The 22,149-nt window shown below is 32.1% G+C and overlaps 1 protein-coding gene and 1 long non-coding RNA gene across 3 annotated transcripts in view; one reads left to right on the forward strand and one right to left on the reverse strand.

Moving 5' to 3' along the window:
• Positions 1 to 22,149, forward strand: part of LOC139502220 (sodium- and chloride-dependent glycine transporter 1-like) — a 62,757-nt gene that overhangs the window by 15,114 nt on the left and 25,494 nt on the right. For both annotated transcript variants that reach the window (XM_071291653.1, XM_071291654.1), the window contains exons 2-3: positions 19,502 to 19,590; positions 19,887 to 20,020. In XM_071291653.1, the coding sequence (XP_071147754.1) occupies positions 19,897 to 20,020 (124 nt within the window). In that variant the 5' untranslated portion in view covers positions 19,502 to 19,590; positions 19,887 to 19,896. The remainder of the gene's footprint in view (positions 1 to 19,501; positions 19,591 to 19,886; positions 20,021 to 22,149) is intronic.
• Positions 7,307 to 8,970, reverse strand: LOC139500044 (uncharacterized). Its single transcript, XR_011658293.1, has 2 exons — positions 8,441 to 8,970; positions 7,307 to 8,000 (listed from the first exon to the last, which is right to left on the reverse strand). It is a non-coding gene; the product is annotated as an uncharacterized lncRNA (long non-coding RNA).

Consider the following 22,149-nt stretch of genomic DNA (forward strand, 5'->3'; position numbering starts at 1 on the left):
AAATTATAACCAACATATGATTGACCAACTGGTAAAAGTTATTCCACAAGATGTATTACAGAAGTTACAACAGATGTCAGCACATGACTTTACATTGCAGGCTTACATTCAGTTAAACAACAAAATCCAACCGAAAAACAACTTGATCAAAAACCTACATGAAAAGATGACAGAGTTACAGAAGATTTATGAGTTTGACTGTCCCTTTGGTATCTTTCGTCCCTCTTTTAAAGATGATGTATCAAATTTTGAGTGCCGAACATGAGCCATGAGGTATGCAAGAAAAGATCATTTCATGCGACACCAACAGAATCATACAAATATAAACTAGGAATGTGAACATAGTGGTTTAACAACGAAAAGGAAATGTGTTTTATCTAAACATATGTATATGCAGGGAAGACATGATGTAAAGAAAAGAGCCCAGAAGGAAGACGATTTACAACAACCCCCCAGTAAACGTCAGAGGACAGATGGTATTGACCAACCTTCCGAGGAACGATTACGAGAGAAAAGATACAAAACAACAGCAGTTCTGAACGATGGTGTGGATAACATCCGTTTACAACCCAGCAACAATGAAGAGAGATATGACTTGATGCTATTTTTCATAGAAAATCAAGTGGATTTTGTGCAAATATAGAGGACAAGCTACTAAAAAACAATATTAAGTTTTATTTGAGTGTACAAGTTTAAATTATTAATATAGAGGACAAGCTACTAAAAAGCAATATAAAGTTTTATTTGAGTGTACAAGTTTAAATTATTAATAATTCACCAGATGGAAAATACGACGATACTGGTCCACATTTCAATAGTAAAGTGAGTACCTTTTTACAATCTGTTGCTAGTGAAATACCTCACGAGTTGAATAAAGGATTTAAAAAAAAAGTATTCATTTCTTTCGAATGGGTTCTCAGAAGCTTTCAGACATACCTTCAGACAAGATAAAATCAACAAACATTTTGGTCATTGCAGTTCCCCTGTCAATTGCCTTTAAACGGAATTCCTAGACTAATTTTGGTGCTATAAGGCCACTTGCTATATTGACCAACCCACGAGGATGTTGTTAAATATAATGGGTTCACTATTGACTCCTGCAAATGACTGATTAAGTTGTTGACATGATGTTTATACCGATTGATAGTTGCAGGACTACTTTCATCATGTGTGTTTTTATCAACAGTAACCAAGCTTCATCTCTTTTGCATTGCTGCACTGAACTGGCCTACTGTGTGTCTGATTTTTTGCGTTAATTAGACAACTGACCAGAGCAGACGCGTCCTCTGTCACTGGAAGGGAACGTACTTGGCTACGTATGATCTTCATATTATTCAATATGCTTCATTGCAATTGGTAGGAGACAAAGACTGAACCTGAAACACCGCCATAGCCATTACATGGAACGTATCTTTACCATCTGGAGACAGTTTCACAAAAAATACTTAAGACTAAGATTGATCGTAAGTCATAAACAATTCAGTATACTTACGATCAATCTTAATCGTAAGTTTTTTTGTGAAATCGACTCCTGTTGTTTCCGTATGAATTTAAACATTGACTGCTCTGCCTTGAATGAGGCTAACTTCCCCAGGACACGATATAATACATTGAGGAACATATGTTCCATCTTGTCAATATCATGAGCTGCTACGCTAGTAAGAAATCATCTCAGCTCGTTGTTAGTAACATAGAGCTCATGACAATCAACCGAATCATGTAAAGCTAACAAATTGTTATTGTTGGCATTTGTTTATGTATAGACCAAGGCATGTAGGTTCTAAATACTAAGTATTAAAGACTTGGACTCTTTGAAAGGCCACTAGTCTTATTACCACATGTTAAGATAGTCGGAAATATAAATTCGTTACATAGTGTGCTACTGACCTAATACAATCTACATGGGGTCATTCAATTCCATATGGGGATTCTAGCTTCGTTATCACTCCATATTGTATTAACTGACCCCATATATATCGTATTAAATCACAAGCACACTATGTAACTAAAAGTATGACGAGATCGCCAGTTTAATTATGTAAAATACCAACAGCTTTATGTAGTACGAGATCTTCATCACAATGATCAGGTGTTGACACAGTGCTCAGATCATCAGTTCTGACATGTTTTATCATTTGGATCCTATCAATTGATGCTTCCTCGATCTTTTTATATATTCATGAATACGCCTTATATCAACTTCATTCGCTCTGCTATAAATACTTGAATAACGATATAACGTTAGAGTTTCTGTCCTTTTAAGTGGCAGGGATGGGAGAGGGTAGTTTGACAGAACAATATATCCAGTTAGACTTTGTCCGGAAAAATCCTCGAGTCATTCCCGTAGAGAGTTTTCTATCTATGGATCTCATTTATTTTTCAAAATAATACTTCTTAAAATATCATTATGAAATGCTATATTTTTTATTGAATGCAATTAGTAAGGCAATATCAATCTTCGAAACAATTTTAGCGAAAGTATAGTTCAACTGTGCATGTGAATCATGCATATTTATGATAAATTGACATTATCATAAACAGGTAAAGAAGTGATTACAGCGAAAATGAATTCCGTAATTGCGTTGGAATATTCATGAGTGCGTAAAAATGCAAAAAATCCAGAATAATTCAGTAATAACAATATGTTTTTATTGCGTTATGAACTTGAAAGTACTAGATATGATTTTGATTTGAAAAAACCATCAAATCAGATACTCAAAAACATCTAACAGATGTTGCAAAAAATGGGTCATGTTTTGAAGTAAGGATAAAACTGTTACAAAAATGTTGTTTTCTCTATAAAAAAAAAAACCACACACACAATATTACTCATCAGAATTGAAAATATTTCTTAACTCTGATATAATTTTTACAAAAATTGCCCCGCACGATATTTTTACGACCGGGCAAAAAATGAGGTTCAGATATTCAACTATCGCTTGTAAAATAGTCAGCTGTGTGAAAGGTGGTTGCATTACAACGAAATGTTTTCTGAAAATGTAAGAAATAGTTATTTATGCAAAAATAAATAGATCAAAGAGGTAGGGACAATTTGGTCTGTATTTGTTTTGAATCAGAATTATAAAGTTGTCAAATCCTGTTTGAAAATGAGTATTGAAAAGTATATATCATACGATTAAAATATGGTTTGAAAAATTTACACGTATCCAGTGCTACATATTAATGTGGAAGGCATCTGGATACACATTTGTAAATCACACATGTTTTTGTCAAATTTTACATCAATGGACGTTTCTAACTTTCCAAAAGATTTTTGGTTCGGTAAACGATGTCTTTCTCATACATTTTGGGTGAGATATAAATAGATTTCCCAAACCTGGCCAAAATAGAGCTCTATTTAGGCGTTTACTGTGGGAAAACTGATGACGCAAGAGCAATTGAAAAGTATCTACACTTCTAAAATAACGAGGCCCAATTTGTTAGCCGGTATAACGTTAAAACGACGAATCAAATAATTCAACTTTATATATAACTTATATAGGACAATGGTGTTGTTAAAAATTACACTATTCCAGGCCTTTTTGTTTTCTACATAATCAATAATACCAATAATTAACAAGTTCCGGGTCGAATCCGATACCGATACCATTAGTATATGTCGCATGTAGTTTCCGTTACCTGTTGTCTTCTGTAAACCCTTTTTATCAGGAGAACCTGGAATTCTTTTAGCAGTTGTTTGAATTTATATTATTAAACTCTAGGACACTATTTAACAAGTCTGTTTTCTTCCACCTTTATCAGATGACAATACTAAAAATCAAGGCCAAAAATAAGGCATGGGTACTTTAATTCAGTCAGGGACCCGCGGGTGTGTTCTATAGTCTCTTATAAAAAAAAGTTGACAAAAGCAATAGCACAACAATGCCGATGACCATACTGCTTAAAAGTTATTTCTAAACAACAATCGTACGTATACATTTTAAAGAAAGTATTTGTTAAACTGTGATATTTGAAATATACAAACAAATGCACAATGTTTTAATTTCATTATTTATCTTGATATATGCATTAGAAGCTTGTTTTTTTTAACTGTTAACCTTTGCAGCATATTAATAAAAAAAAAATGGAAAAAAATCATGTACTTACAAAATCTAAAGCTCTTTCAAGTCAACAATTTTCGGAGTGTTCCACATAATCTTTACCATGTAACAATTTCCCAAAATATACCCATTTTACACATCTACGTTTTAGAATACGCCAATCCGCTCATTGTTGCCGCGTGAACTTTCAATATAGTAATATTATCTTTTCGTAAATACAAGATTTAAAGATGTGTCTGTGCAAATTAAGATAAAAAAAAAGAAAATATCTTTACAAAATAGGTTATCTGTGTAATCTTACTTCATTTGACAATATTGAGAATAAGTGATCTCGTTTTTTGTACATGTATTTCACAGTAGGTTTAGTCTCCGGTTGGGGTGGTTTTTATTTTCAGTCATTTTCTCTTTTTTTCGAGTGAGTATGATCAAAAATGTAAACAAACAGACTTCCTTTCTTGTAAAACGTTTAAAAAGATGTTAGAAATAAAGGCAACAGTAGTATACCGCTGTTCAAAACTCATAAATCCATGGACAAAAAACAAAATCGGGGTAACAAACTAAAAACTGATGGAAACGCATTAAATATAAGAGGAGAACAACGACACAAAATTAGAACCTTATATACATGAGCATAGAAGATAACATAGTATTTGTGATAAAAATATATTATCAACCCTCAATCATTTTATTTTATAAACGTTTAATTTAGTCTTGTGTGCTTTATTACAAAATAGAGATTACAGCCATTTTTACTCACATACCAATGGAAATGTCAACGGAAATGCTTACACTGAATCTTTACATACTAAGGTTACAGACACTTTACAAAAATATCTTGTTTTTTTCATAGAAAAAGACATTTTGCATAGTAAATTCATTTTTATATGTCCGTGTTTTTTCTAGTGCGTCAGTGTTTTATCGAGTGAAAAACAAAATTCCTATGGCTTAAACTTTAATATATCACTGCATTCACGTTTAAAAAACAATGAAAAAGGTTAAAATAAAGTTCTTTGCAAAGCACGAAAAATGCATTAAATCAGTTTGATAATGCTATATTAATACGTTCATTTCGTTAAAAGGCATCGTTTATTTGTATTCAGAGATCTTCGTGTTAGCGTACAGATATGGATTCATACAGTAAATATTTCGTGATGTAAAACAAACACTTCAATTCTCAATTTTAAACTTTGTGCGAGTTCAGACATGTTGGATTGAGACGTACGTACACATATTGTGTAACGCGGGTAAATGTGTGTTTTTTGAACAGAAAGTACATCATAAGTGTTTCATTTACTATTTATCTTGATGGTAACATGTTTAATCGTTCTAGAAATTGAAATCTAGAATAATGTTCAAATGCTCCTACGCGAAGAGGTCACACAGAAATAAAGCACCACCGTACTTCATTTTCATCATAAACACAAAGAATAAAAATTTACAATGTATATTTCATGTATTTAATAGGTGTACTCATATTATATACACATTTTTTTTTTTTTTTATCATTTCTAAAAGATAGTTTTAAAGCTTACAGATTGTATATTTCGTTGTTTTTTAAATACATTGGATAAGTCCCCGCGTTTAACATCAGCTCAGTAGTCAGTAATTTAGTGCTGGCATGATTTATAAATCAAAGCGCGAAAGCGCTGTAAAGGCAGTTAATTACAGGTTGTTTGTATTTCTAGTCCAGTTATATCATTATCTTCCATAGAACAGAGGTGGTTTGTAGTATTTAAGATTTAGAGTTCTCTTGTACCTAGTTCACCTATATCTATAGTCTACTGTTTACAGTATATTTTCTGTACCTCGCCATGAAATGCATTTTTAAGACATAAGAACTTTTCCTTTTTAATGTAAATAAAACTATTTTTAATTATTGATTATATACACATATTCAATTACTCCTATCCTATGAAAAATAATTCACAAAGGTTGACTAGTCTCCGTTCTGTGTGTATTGCTAGAACATCAAGTAACATAATGGATAATGTACATAGTAACATGTCAACTCTTTTGAAGACAGAACTTTTTTAAAATTCTCCCTCCAAGCAAAATTATTTTTCAGTATAAACATGATAAAGTTATCTACCTGTATTAATGACCTAGAGACTCTCAAGAGCCTGTGTCGCTCACCTTGGACGGTCTATGTGCATATTAAACAACGGACACATATAAAATGACAAAATTGTGTTTTTGATGATGGGGATGTGTTTGTAGATCTTTCTTTACTGAACATTCTTGGTGCTACAACATGGCCCAGTATTTACAGTTGAAAATATTTTTTAAAAATTAACAAAAAATACAAAAATTTATGAAAATTGTTAAAAATTGACTATAAAGGGCAATAACTCTTTAAGGGGTCAACTTAAAATTTTGGTCATATTGACTTATTTGTAGATCTTACTTTGCAGAACATTATTGCTGTTTACAGTTTATCTCTATCTATAATAATATTTAAGATAATAACCAAACTCTGCAAGATTTCCTTCAAATTACTAATTTGGGGGCAGCAATCCATCAACGGGTTGTCAGATTTGTCTGAAAATTCCTGGGCAGATAGATCTTCACTGAAGAGACAATTTCACCCTATGTCAGATTTGCTCTAAATGCTTTGGTTTCAGAGTTATAAGCCAAAATCTACATTTTACCTGTATGTTCTATTTTTGGCCATAGTGGCCATCTCGGTTGGTTGACCGGGTCTAACCACACATTTTTTAAATTAGATACCGCAAAGAGGATTTTGGCTAAGTTTTGTTAAATTTGGCACAGTAGTTTCAGATAAGATTTTTTGTAAAAGTTTATGGACGACGAAACCAAGTGATGAGTCAGGTCAGGTGAGCTAAAAAGGAGTTTTTAATCAAGGTAACAATGACATCTGGTGGCCATAAAAGCTGTCTCATTAGCATTTTAACCACTTCCCATATTTGCTTTTAAGACAATAGAAGAAAATTATTCAATGCAAAAACAAAACTTACTTGTAAATATGAAATTCTCTTTACAGTATGAGTTTTTCTCATTGTTGGAGATTGTACAGTAGTACAGTCCTGTAAGTGCTTATACCCATTTCTTATCCCCTTTAGTTTGATAAACTCACAGAATATCATATATTTACATTGTGCCACATCTCCTTATTTTTATATGCATTACAATAACATGAACAATTGTAATTCAAATCTATATATCAAAGCAAAATGAATTTCACTACTTTCATTCATGCATCCTTTGGAAAAATATAAGTTCTAAAATGACACAATATATGTTTATTTATATAAAAATAATATTTAGTTTTCGACTCTTAACAGGTATAAACAAGAATGTGTCCCCAGTACACGAATGCCCCACTCGCACTATCATTTTCTATGTTCAGTGGACCGTGACATTGGGGTAAAAACTCTAATTGGCATTAAAATTAAAAAGATTATATCATAGGGAACATGTGTACCAAGTTTGAAGTCGATTGGACTTCAACTTCATCAAAAACTACCTTGACCAAAAACTTTAACCTGAAGAGGGACAGACGGACGGACGAACGGACGCACAGACCAGAAAACATAATGCCCCCCTATTATCGTAGGTGGGGCATAAAAATGCACAGCTGTGTCATGATTTGTGAAATCTGTGCTGAAAACATAGGCATTTATGGTGTTTGAGTAATTCCATCTGTGAAGCTCAACATTAGCTCGTCAGTTGGTGGTGGACAGTTATAAACCTTTCCTGCAGGATGAATGTACATCTGTTCAGGAAAACCAATTTCACAAATCAAAACTTTCCTCTAGATTTCTCCTACAATATTCATCCAGTTTAGTTCTTTTGGTTTAACGGGACACCGTCCTGATTTTAAATTTTGTAAACCATTCAGTCTCTTGCTTACAAATGGTGCATGAAAATAGGATGGGAATGCATGGCAGTAGACAAGTCTCTATAAAGTGGGTATGTGCCCTGAAAAAAGTTTTATAACATTAGCTTTTTTGAAACTTGTGAAAGACTTGTGCAACACACATACCTAAATAACTATAACATAGGTGGAGAGCATCATTCATGTCAATGTTTTGTTCCTGTTTACATTGTCATTGATATTTTTCAAGAAAGCCCGAGGCATAGCTCATGAATTCTTGTCATTACAACCGAAATTTACATAATTACTGCTAAAATAATTATCAGTATAACATATCTCTTGTAGAAAAACCATACAATTGTAGTATTAACCAAAAAATGTCAAACAGATGATATTGAATCGTAATCCCAAAAGTTATGACGTCTTGAATTCACCCCCCTTTTTATTCTAAAACGATAATTGCGGTTGCAAACAGACTTTGGTTTCCTTGCATGGCGATTATATAAATAACAGTATATATTTCTTAAAGAAAATAAAGTTTTACCATGAATAGTTTCCTGAACGTAGTCGTTTTCAGTAAAATGTGCCTTGCAAACAACAGCTGATTGATATGGGTTCTACGATTGCATCGCACATGACAATCTACGTTTGAGCCATGGCGTTGATCCAACTTTTCCTTCTTATTAAGTCATTTAGAAATGCAAGTCCTCCTCTTAAATGACACTCAGGTACACACCAACAAGGACTAGGTATCGTTAATTGTGTGATTGTTTTGCAGTGCAAAAACGGAAGTTAAGGACGGAACTGACTGGTCTCACTAATAAGAGACAAGAAGAATTTTAGAGACAAACAGCGACAAGAAGTTTAATTTAGTGACGAAGCGACAATAACTAACAAGGGACAAGCGAATCGTAATTCTCTCACGAGGCTATTCTCATTTGATGTGATAGGGTGAAGCTACACCTATCAAATATGTCCCTATGAAAAAGAAGAATTTCACTGTTAGAAAGGAAATGATATGTCATGGTTTTGATTCAATAAATTCTTTAAAAGGAAATTGATTTTTTTTTTTTGATGGCCAATTTTTAGCGTGTGCATAAAATATATATTTTTTTATATCTAATAAAAACTAATCCCTTTCTTCTTAATAAAAACATATTTGTATCTATCAATGTACAGTAATATAAAAAATGTTTTATAACCGCCCCTATAATAAAAAATAATGCATGTTTTTTAATATCTATGGGGAATAAGTTGTTGCAATGACATTTTTTTTATTTATGTATAGTCGCTATATAGTCTTCTTGACGCTTCTTCTCGCTAAATTAATTATATTGTCGCTTCTTATCGCTATTTTAATTTTTATTGTCGCTTCTTATCACTTTTTGACGCTTCTTGTCTTTAATTAGTGGAACCCTATTCAGGAACGATCATTTCATATTTTACATAACTGAGACCGAAATAACTATAACGTCATACGGCTTCACGTACAGAAATACTTTAAATTGTATATTATGCAATATAATTCACGGTCAGTCGACTTTTAATTATAATATCATGTTATATAAACGAGTGAAATGATTTTAAAATATCTTTAGATCGCAAATAGTACTCGAAATTGAACGGACCTCTTTCCACAATCATAGTTTGTAATCAGATTGACTGCTTATAATGCAAAAGACACATTAATAAACAGATTTTTAAAACGAACAATACACACTGATCGTTTCTTTATTTCCCAATGTAAATGAAAGGAACAAAAACCAAGACATACCACAAAAAGTAGAGGAGAAATTTAAACATTTCCGGATCTATTTCTTGCAAAATGACCCCCAGCAAAGATTTGCGTAAGGAAAGATGAACCTCATGACTTGAAAGTCAGGCCTTAAAGCACTGCCTTTAAAAACCTTTTCAAAATTGTTTACCTCCAATGGGGACTGGGGAATAGAAATATGGTCATTTAGGTCCTCTTCCGACCTGTAGTAAAACTCTTGCTTCAAGTACGCAGCCACCTCTGATCAGAATGGGACGTGTAGATAGAATGTCACGCTCACTACACCACTACACGTTCTGTCTATATCCAATATACCCTCGTTTTCAGTGACAGTCTAAATTTCCAAACCTTCATCCCGAACGTCCTCTGTTACGGGACCTACCCATTGGATTTATTGTTGATTTGTTCTCGTCATGAAAATACATGAAATATTTTTCACTGCACGTTCAAGAAACCAACAATCAATAATTCAACATTGTCGGTTTACAAATTTAAAAATTATAAAGAGCCTAAGGTTTCAAGCAAAGTTGAACTTAGATTAATTTGGCTATTTATTAGGTGCTTTTGGTCATATGTCTGCAAATATTTCGGTTCTTACACATCCTTGGTTTTCAAATATTTGACTTTGAGCGTTACGTGTGAAGGTAATCCAGAAAAGCGCTTCGGACGAATGAAGTGTTGTTTTCATTTTTCATTAAATATTCCATTCAATTCAAATAATATTCTTTTATTTTTCAATTTATTATTTTGTTTGGGGAGGGGGGTGCTCTTTTAATATTTGGGTTAACATTTAGTTTTTAAAAAATTTTACTGTTTTTTCTTAGTTTTCTTGCTCCTATGTCACGGTCATATATATCATTCATAAAATATTCTTGACTGTAAAAACAAAGGTAGCATGAAATGAAGTGGAAAAGATTATGAGTCCCTGTACTCGGTTCTATAGACCGTTTTAAAAAGGACACAGTGATTTCTTATATATCTTAATACTACAAGGTTATGGCAAAATGTTTTCAGAATAGTTCAGAATAGGGATTATCATTAAATTGAAATGAGTTAAATTTGATCAACAAAGTAATATGCTTTTGTAACTTATTAAGAATATATAACGTTGTCCTTTGCAATTTTATATACATTTACAAACTCTAGAATAAGTAGTTTTTTAAGCCCAAGAATGTCTTTTTTCTTATCACATTTTCATTAAAAAAAGGAAACCGGAGCATTTGTTGAAAAACCCGGATATTATAAACATGTTAAATAAATGTTGCTCTCGAAAAAAAAAACCCACGGAAAATATAAAACAATTTTAAGTAAACTACATGGAAATTGTGCGTCGTTCGTGCTCAAAACATATATAGCATTCAGCCAGTAAAAAAAATAATTTAGGTTGATACGCGAGCAATTTATTCGCATATCAATATTAAAATCAAATTTACATAAAAGTTCTATAGCCTGCTTTTCTCATTGACGAGATCCAGTTTTCAGTTTTCAAGGGAGGTAATGTTTTGTCACTAGATTACCCACTGAAAAAAATAATAACTTGCGTCAAGACAACATGTACAAATAATATTCTTTAGCTTTGTAAAAAAAAAACATGCTCTGTTATCCAATAAAATTAGTTTTCACATGCGTATATTGACTACGGCAGAAAAATGAATTTTATTAAATTGGTATGCATTTAATGTATTTCATTAACTTAAAACACTTTCAAACACTAAAATGATACACATTTTGTTACTAATACTTTTACAATGACAACAATGTGTTACAATTGGAAATTGATATGTTTGACCTAGATACCGCAACGTTCATGTTGGCTGTTCTAACTTCAAAACCCCTCCCTCTGAAAAACACGTTTCATCTATCCTGTTAAAAAGGCATGTATATAATAATTTCATTGAAACATATGATCTGACAATAAATATAAAATAAAGTATAGGTTATTATAACTGTTGTACTGAAATGACAAAATTGTTTCATATTTATGAAAAAATGGATTGACCCTAGCAGGGAATCGAACCCCATTCTCCTATTTAAAAAAATAGGCGTAATTACCAATATACCACCGAAGTTTCCAATGCATTTTACAAATACAACAAGATTGTCACTCAGTTTTAATTTTAATCATCATGTAATACAGCATTTTAAATCTTCAGATGCACAATGGCGTGCACTTTCATCAACTTTACAGGGTGTAGCTACCGCAAGTATAGTCCAAATAATTATGACGTCTGGCAAGGCTATTTTATTTTTTTTCTGGGACGCCACAAGGCTATTTTAATTTTTTTCTGGAACTCAACAATGCTATTTTATTTTTTTTTCTGGGACGCCGTCTTAGGAAGGCGTCCCAGAAAAAAAAATTAAGACGTCGTAATTATTTGGACTACCGCAAGTATAAATGAATCTCTGTCAAAGGGCCCCTCCTGCCAAGTCTCGAATGTCAGCACAACTTTATCAAGGAATCCTCTATCAGATATGAACATATTTACCAATGCTACTATAACCGGCGGAACATTTACGATTAATTTAGTAACTATAGACCTACCGATTCTCCTTGTGCGTCCACCGCTATTGACAACTGACTTGAAAATGTGCGTGTCAGAAATTGACTTCAAACGAAAAGACGGTTGAATTATAACTTTTCTGTTATATTGTGACACAAATATCGTTTTAGTTAATAAATTTGTTAATTTCTGTTTCAATTTTGAATTTTAGAAAAACAACTTTGCGAAATTAAACTGGTTTGAACTAGTTGGATACAAATCGACAGGGAGGTTGATGGAAGAGCCTACACAAATACTGTACACTTATACACAGCGAACATAGAAATTACCGTAAATGACCTAATCATAATCGAAATAATTGATTATCACTCTGGCAAAAATAATCACGAATATAATGCCTACCCATGTTAAAACTACAATAAAGTATAGCTGGCATCAATTATTTCTTAAATAAAGTACAATTCTTAAATAGGTACTGGAGTTTGAATTACGATTTTTACCCATGTCTGTGTTGTTGGGGTAAAAAGCATGATACAAAGAGAAACTATCAACAATAACAAAAGAAAAAAAAAAGGGAAACAAAATCAGCAGCAGTAAAAGATCAATCAACTGAAATTCTAGTCATGAATATATTCTAGCGTAATACATTGGAGCTTGGCTTTCTAATTTCCATAAAAACATACTGCATTCTATTTCAAAAATGAAATGCCGACTAGCGGTATTTTTAAAATACATCGTACTTATTCAAGACGAGAAAAAAAATGAATAAATAATAATTCAATGTATAATAGTGCACACATATAACATGCATTTCCTTTTCCTGTTCTGGTAATTCAAGATATATTTGGTTGAAATGCACTAGAAATTACCAATTGAGGGGAACTAACTCCGTAATTTTAATTTCCTTATTTAATTTGAGGTTGACCGCGTCAAGATTTTCTCTTGCGCTTTTATGGTTGGAAGGAAATTTGTCCACTTTTTTTATCAAGCAAAGAATTAATTTTAAAGCCAAATGTAAAACCCTGTATTAAATTTAATTTCATTGCTTTGTCATAGCCTTTGAGGAAAATGTTTAATTTATTTACTTTTATTGGTGTTGGTAGACTTGTGGGTTGTAAGCCACTCTTTACATGAGACTGTGGCATGTTTTTTATCACATTGCACACATTGGTGCTTATGTTTGCAGTTGTCACTGGAGCAGCCACCTGTTCTACAATAGGTCCAGCAGTAACCAGGTGGGAATTGACTGCTTTGGTGCTGTTGTACTGGCAATGTTCATCACAGGAGCTGTTGGTGGAGTTGGACCAATGTTTCGAACCCGTTTCCGCCCTCTTGATGTATTACTGGTAGTTGTTTCCACAGTTGGCAAAACTACGGAATCTATGACAAGGTCCCTGTCTGTAAGGTCGAAGGAGCAGCTCTTCTTTTGGATCTAGCTCTTTGTTTAGGCATCTTTAAAGTAAACAAAAATAATTCTTGAATACCTGATAATGTGTTTTGATTATAATATAACATCAGAAAAATATGCATACATGTACATGTATATCACTTATATAATACTATTCATTGTTAATTGTTCATACAAAAAGTTCACGTAACGAACAATGTGGCACACAAAAATGCAATATTATATGTCAACTACATTGTAACCATACATGATAATAATCATGTAAAGTATGGTACATGTAAAAAAGTATGTAAATAAACCAGTGTAATCTGATACATAAATACAAAAATGCACTATGAATATCAGAACCATAACCATAATGATGGTTAACCATATGTATGTATAATGATACAAAATATAACCATATAACCAGTGCAAATTGATACCATTTTACAAAATTGCACTGACATATATGATAACCATAGCCATAATGATGGCAATAAAACCATGTGTATAATGATACATTTGTGTGCCACACTAATTGAATAAATTTAACAAGAGCAGTGGATTGTCTGCAAAAATTTGTATATATATACTAATTAAAGTTAGTATCATTAATGACTGATGCATAAGTTTTCATGAATAACAAAACAATGATGTACATGTACAGGTAATAGCATACTATAAATAAGCTTTTTATTTATTATAAGTAAACTATGTAAACGTTCCGTTAGCTGGTTAGATATCTCTTTTTCAGTTTGATTTTTTTAATTAAAATTATTTCATACGATTTGCACTACCGACAGCTACACGAATACTTTTAGCATAGATGTGCATACCTTCACCATTTAAATGAACTTTATCTGACAACAAAGCTTTCGTGTTTTTCCAAAGGCCCCGATGTTTCCAAAAAGTAATATTTGTACGTGATTTCAAAGATAAAAACAGTACCTGATTCACCTTGTTTACTTTGTTGTTATAATCGGGACCCGACCTTTCGGAATACCTCGGCAGTAATTGCCCAACGATCACGTGACCAACACCATACACTGTGATTATGTAATCACAGAACGACGCGATTTCTCGAGCCAATTTCTCAGGATTCTTCTCACTTGTCAAGTCATTACCGCCAATTTGAATAAATACGGAATCTGGTTTAAAAGTGTCAAAAACTTGCATAAATTCTGGTTTCTGAATGCATATTCAGATTCAGATTCAATAGTTTATTAAAGTCTCACCACATACAACATGATTAAAACAAGATACAATTATAAAATTAATTATACAGTAAACATAGTTAAAACAATTAAATACATGTATGTGCCATTCTTAAAAGAATTATGAGAGACTATTAAAATACAAATAATACTTATTCGTTTTATAAATATGCATTTACGACCCGGACGCAATGTACCACCACCGAAACCGGCAAATTGAACCTGAATTTCGGTCCCATCGAATCCTAAATTGTATAGCCCTTCTGCACGATTCTCGTACACAAATGATTCTAATCTATGTACAAATGAATGACCAAATATTAAAACTCGATGAATCATAATAAACAAATTTAGAATTTACAATATAAAAATAATACGAATATGTTTAATGAAGCGAATATTTTGAATAAAAGAATATTTTAGATGGCTTTTACCTTCTGAACAAGTTCTGTGTAATCCTAACGACGTCTTCCTGTACTTAATCGTCAGTTATCTTCTGTCCAAAATTGAATAAAGCCTCTTTCAGGAACAAACTTGAAAAATGAAAATCTTTACTTTTCTGGCAAAACAAAAATAGCGTCTAGTAGCATTCAGTGCAATTGCGATAATGCGGGCGCAACTTGACGCTTGTTGAAAGTTAGCATGCACTTTAACCTCATTGGTCAATTAAAATATTTGTGGCCAATGATAATTAGTATTGACCCTGATCATGCCATGACCATGCTGACCTTGACTGCCTGTAATCGAAAACTTGCATAATTCCTAGACAAAGACCATGGAAATTTTCGGTTTCTTATTACACCACTGATAAGAAATAAAACCTACACAAGTTGAAACAGTATCCCATAAAGCTAAAATTTAGTGAATAAAAATTTACTGCCAAAAATGTTTTTATTATAATAAAACTTATTTTTTGGAAAACTTTTTCAATTTCAAACAATATTCTCAAGCTTAAACTTATTAAAAATTTTCATTTTGCCTTATTCTACATGTGTAACTTCCAAAAATTATTTTTCGAATAAAAAGAAGCAATACACTATTCAAATTCAACATGCGTCGGTGTATGTCATCACATCGGTGAAATATAATTGTATTTAGTACAATTAAAACATGTGTTACGTAGCCAAAACAAGGAGATGCAATATTCGGAATTAATGATAATTTCAGATATAGACATGTAATTACAATGTTTAAATTAATATTTACGGATGGACAATAGTATCATTTTAATATAGATAGCCTTCTTTGATGTTACTTCATTTAATTTACTGATGATCATGTATAAAATATCAAAAAAATATACATACAAGTTTTTTATATTTTTTTTATTTTGATACAATCATCAATCTTTAAGTGTAATTATTGTCAATTTTTTAATATATCTTGTGCGTAAACAACACAACCTGTTTCGCCAATTCTTTTAAAACCTTTTTTTTCAAATTGGAAAGATAATATTAAATTGACTTCGATTGACAAATACGTACCCGAATTCGTCAATATATCTGATCAATGTACGTGTCCACACGTGGGTTTATGATGCACGACTGGGAGATTTCATTTTCTTGCTTGTGACAGTCCTACAAACAGTAGTTGGTAAGTTGAAATTTTAAAGATGTTATGTAAATATTATCTGTATGTAGATATCCGAAAGGTTTGTTAGTTTTACTTCCTTTTTAAAATTAAATACTTTTGAAAATTTGTGCCTTTGCACTCAATGATCATATAATTATAAAATCAAAATTGTTCTTAAAATAAAGGTCAAATTAGAATAGAGGATGTATAAAATTTAAACATCGGTTATGTACTATTGCATAGATCGATATTTGCTGATTTCTAATTATTATTTGTTTTTATTCTTTACTTTGATTGTTTTATAGTTTTATTTTTGTTGGAAAAAGGGGTAAGTGTTGGGGTCGTTGTTCCAAGTAAAAAAATATTGGTTTACAGACTAGCAGAATATGTTTCATTACATATCAAGTTTAAAAAAAATAATACATAATTTACGCAGGGTTTTCAGAGAAATATGATAAACATTAAAGTCCAGCTCTCAGCTTACAGAGGATATAATGTTATGTGCAAAACAAAGTGTATCATGTTGCTATTACAAACAAAACTGTAACTTTCTATTCATATTTTTCTTTTCTACTGACTGTATATTTTTGTCAAAATATATTAAAATTGTTCACAATTATCATTTTATTTTCGAAAACCAATTTTCTTTTATCTTTTACACATCAACACACACTACTTAAAACTTTTTAAGGGGTTACATGGAATAATATATGTGTTGTTAATCAATGTGTCGGATTTTTTCAAAACAAAATGGCATATAGACAAAGCAAACAATCATATATGATTCCATACATGCGCATTGCTTTCGTTTTTATATTAAATGCTTTTTGCGAGTTTAAGGTTCATTATAACAAATGGACAAAAATTGCTGTGTTTAGAGTACAAAAAACTACTCCGAGTACGGACTACATTGATCTTTCTTTGATGGTACATGCATACTCTATTTATAAAAAATATACCGAACACTTTATCCCATTTACGGATTAGTATTAAAAGTAGTGCATTTCAGTGAAGAAAACAAATAACAATAACTTCTACTTTTTTCCGCCCTACAGACTTGACGAAGTCTAATGGCAATTGGTCACGAAGTCTTGTGGCAAGTGGTCACTTTGTCTAATGGCAAATGGTCAGTGGATCTAATTGCAAATGATCACAAAGTCTAATTGCAAATGACCAGTGAATCTAAGTAGACATGGTAACCATTTGCCATTAGATTCACTGGCAATTCGCCATTAAACATGGTGACAATTTGCCATCAGATTCACGGGCCATTTGCCATTGGACATAGTGACCATTTGCCATTAGACACAGTGACCATTCGCCATTAGATCCACTGACCATTTGCCATTAGGTTCACTGACCATTTGCCACAAGACTTGGTGACCAATTGCCATTAGACATAGTGACCATTTGCCATTAGACATAGTGGCCATTTGCCATTAGATTCACTGACAATTTGCCATCCGACATAGTGATCATTTGCCATTAGATTTACTGACCAATTGCCATTAGACATGGTGACTATTTGCCATTAGATTCACTGACCATTAGACAAAGTGACCATTTGCCATTAGATTCACTGGCAATTCGCCATTAAACATGGTGACCATTTGCCATCAGATTCATGGGCCATTTGCCATTGGACATAGGGACCATTTGCTATTAGCGACATAGTGACCATTTGCCATTAGACATAGTGACCATTCGCCATTAGATTCACTGGCCAAAAAAGCAAAAGTGTCGGACAAAAAGCAAAATAATCGGACAAAAAGCAAAACGGACAAAAAGCAACGGACAAAAAGCAAAAGTGTCGGACAAAAAGCAAAATAATCGGACAAAAAGCAAAACGGACAAAAAGCAACGGACAAAAAGCAAAAGTTTCGGACAAAAAGCAAAATAATCGGACAAAAAGCAAAAACGGACAAAAAGCGAATTGCGGACAAAAAGCACCGTATCAAACGACCTAAATATCGTCTCCCGTCAATTATTAATTGGAATGCACCGGAACCTTGCCACTAATGGGAATGAGTGTCGTAATATCATCCACGACGCACTTCGTACTTACTGCTCTGAATGGATAAAACGAGTAAATTTTTTAAAGTTGATAACAACAAATGGAAGTTTCTAACGACATTGACTGGCTATACAGCCCTCACATGGTCGGCAAAGTTGATAAGAAATTGTTGTATTCTTTTTATAAGTCTGTAATGAACATAGTTGAAATACGTTTTCAACATTGCAAAGAACATTTTTTTCTCTTAACAACAACCATAATAGCCCTATTTCTCGAACAAACATACTTTAAGCTAAAGGAACTCGCCAAAGAATATATTTTTGTCCCGGCTGATAAGGCTACTAATAATATCATTAGTGTTTGACGTTAATACATGTTCATTAAAAGTTCTGAAAAAGGAAATCATGAATTCACCAACATTCCAACTGACTCCAAGTTCGGAAAATGACATCTGTAATAAACATTATCTTTTATCTACCTCTTTGCATGCAGTACTACTATCAGTTTTAGTGGGTTTTTTCTTGTTGATATTTACGGTTTTTACTTTTTTTGGTTTGTTAGTTTGTTTAGTTTTATATGAAATCCGTAATGCTATTTGCAATACATATTTTCAGGAAAAGAGTGATTGCCATTGACAAAAAAGTACTATTAGCTATAGTTTAATATGTGTTTAGCTATAGTTTAATATGTGTTTATCCATGTTTAGTAGCTGTTAAAGTAGACTGAAACATCCATTGATACATCTAGTAAACGAAGGCATACTAAAGAGTTGAATTGTCGCTCGTTGCCTAGTATTTCGATAACATTTATAATTTTATTTTAGTTATAATATAGGTTAAAGACATACTTTTTTTCGTAGAGACATTGCAAACCGATTTAGCACGCAAATATGGTCATTTACTTATATGAACTAGTATCAATTATGTTTACAGTATACATTCAGTAGATTGTACGATCGGCTAAGATTTCATAGTTATATAACACAGTCTCGTATATCATCCTAGTCAGGTAACTGGTTTATAAAGATACAGAAGTAACCTGAGAGCAAGTTCAGGTGAAAAAATAACATTGTCAAATAAAATGTGATAATATTTCTATATGTCTTGTCTAATATTACTTTAAATCTACCTTAAAATTTAGGCAGTCACTTAGAAAAGGTTATTTTCTTTTTTCTTTATGACATATTCTGGTCAAACTTCTGGTCAAGTGGAACTCTAAAGACTTTCAAGGTAGGATGTATTTGTATACAGGATTATATTGAAAACATAAGTTTCAAAAAATCAAATACGACCAAAAGATAAACAAGAGTACACAGAAAACAACATAGAAAGCTAAAGACTAAGCAGCACGAACCCCACTATGAAGACTGGTTATCAGACAGTTTTGCATTTTTACGTCTTATTGTTTACTTTTAATTTTGGAATGTGAACAATATTTTTATAAAAAAAGAAATAAAAGTTAAAGCAACAAAATAATAGATAAGATCGGCAGACTTGTTTTATACTGAATACATTTTAATTGATAGTTCTGAAGTGATGACTAAAAACGCCAGGGGAAACTGGAAGAACTGGTATGAGTTTCTATTCTCAAGCATTGGTTGTGTTGTTGGACTCGGTAACATCTGGAGATTTCCGTATGTTTGTTATAAAAATGGCGGCGGTAAGTTTATCTCTTATATTTATGGGGGATATTTAAATGGTTATTTTATCAATATAAACATGTTATACAGAATATATCTATGAAATAACAGAACAAACCGATGACAAACAAGACACCGGGGGTAATCATTAGGGAGCTACCATTTGATTTTTATGGGGGGGGGGGGGGGGGGGGGGGGGGGCTAGGATGAAAAATGTTGTCCTGCTTTATTTTTAGTTGTAATCTCTGTCCTGCCTTTTTATTTTTTACTATATGCGGTCCTGCCTTTTTTTTTTTACTAGTTTATCCTGACTTTTTTTACACAAATTGTCATCCTGACTTTTTTTTTTGCAAGGGTCTCATCCTGCCTTTTTTTTTTTTAACTCAAAACTCCTGTCCTGCCTATTTTTTTCAAATTTCATCCTAGCCTCCCCATAAAAATCAAATGGTAGCTCCCTTAGAGTGTTTACAAAACTTCGATGGAAGATGCTTTTAAATCGCAATGAATATACAAATAACGAAATGTATGTAGCGTTGCCAAAGAGACCAACTTTTCACATTCCCCTGTCCTTTCAATATATGTCCGTTTGGCAACCATATCCCATCTCCTTATTTTGAAGTTGTTATTAAACGTTTTTTAAAGTGACCATGTTTGCATAAACCGACATAAATGCTTAAACATGTACACAATGTATATGTTAGCGGCAATAAGTGAAATTAGGCATTAAGCTTAAATCCTAGGCAACAAGCTAACGCCTAGGCATTAAGTTATTGCCTAAAATTTCCAGGCATTAAGCTTATAATTTCCTGAAATCTGATGATGATTATTCATCCTATTGCCGAACATAATTTTAAGCAATAAGTAGTAAACTCGGGAATTTATGCATATTTGGTAATTTATTCTTTATTTAAAGTCGTTTCTCAATTATATTTCTAATAATGCATGTATAAATGTACATTCATTTTACAGATCTTCAAAAGTAAGTTTATTAACTAGTTATTTTAAAAGTTAAAAAACAGAATTAACTTATACTTTTTTCTTGTTTTTGAGTCATTACAAAAAATTAAAATGGGGGGAGTGGGGAGATTCTATCATAGAATAATTATAATACTTATTTAAAAATTTGTACACTTTTTTAGTCGAGCTGGTTTGAACTGGTCAAAAGTAGACAAAATTAAGATAATTTTTTGCTCACACCATTTTCGATAAGAAAATTTTCTTTGATAACAGTTCCACAACTTGTGATAACAAAATGATTTGAACATAATTTCTATCAAGTTTTCATATTTTTCGATTATGAATTGATGCGTTTTTATATAATAAACATATTTTATTAGTGCTTTTAATTCCGGTCACTTGTGGACAGTTGTCTCCGATTGGCAATCATACCACATCTTCTTTTTTATACTTAGGATGAAACTGGGCCCTGTAGTTTTGCATCAGTTATGGTAATATAAGATTTTTTTCTTTTGCTCATATTCGAACTGTTAATTGCAGTAATAAAATAAAGTACTCAGTATTTATATGAAAGATGCACGATTATATATTTAATTTTAACTATTTACGATTAGTTTGTTCAATTCTGATATAAAAAAAAGTTATATTTTTTTTACTAATACATGTACTTATAATTATTTTCTAATGATGAATCGGTTTTTGAATTATAGTTGTTGGTTAGATTGGATACAATATTTCAAGTTTTCATTTGCTATTTTCTTTTACGTCAATACTTAGGACAGCGGTTAGGACATTCTAGCTAAAATAATCCTCTGTCAGATACACGTAGCTTCGATTACTTGTTATGAAAAACAAAACGACGTCAGTCATGATGATGAAATGCCTGAGGAGAAGATTAAGAGATGAGAAAATGAGCAATTAGACACCTTTATTAGTAACATTGATTAAAGTAAATGAGATACTAGCTCAATTAACGGAAATGGTTGAAAATACAAGTGAAAACTCAATTATTAATAAAGTTGTTGAGGATGTATGTCATTTACTTACAAATGCGGCAAAGTCTACATTCGGCACATTTACTAAAAGACGTAAGCATACACAAAATATAAAAAAATCAAAACCATGGTTTGATAGCGAATGTAAGGAAGCCAGAAAAAAGTTTCGTTCTAGTAGACGAAAACTTAAGCGAAAC

This window comes from Mytilus edulis, chromosome 13, assembly GCF_963676685.1.
Source record: "Mytilus edulis chromosome 13, xbMytEdul2.2, whole genome shotgun sequence".
NCBI classification, from domain to species: Eukaryota; Metazoa; Mollusca; class Bivalvia; order Mytilida; family Mytilidae; genus Mytilus; species Mytilus edulis.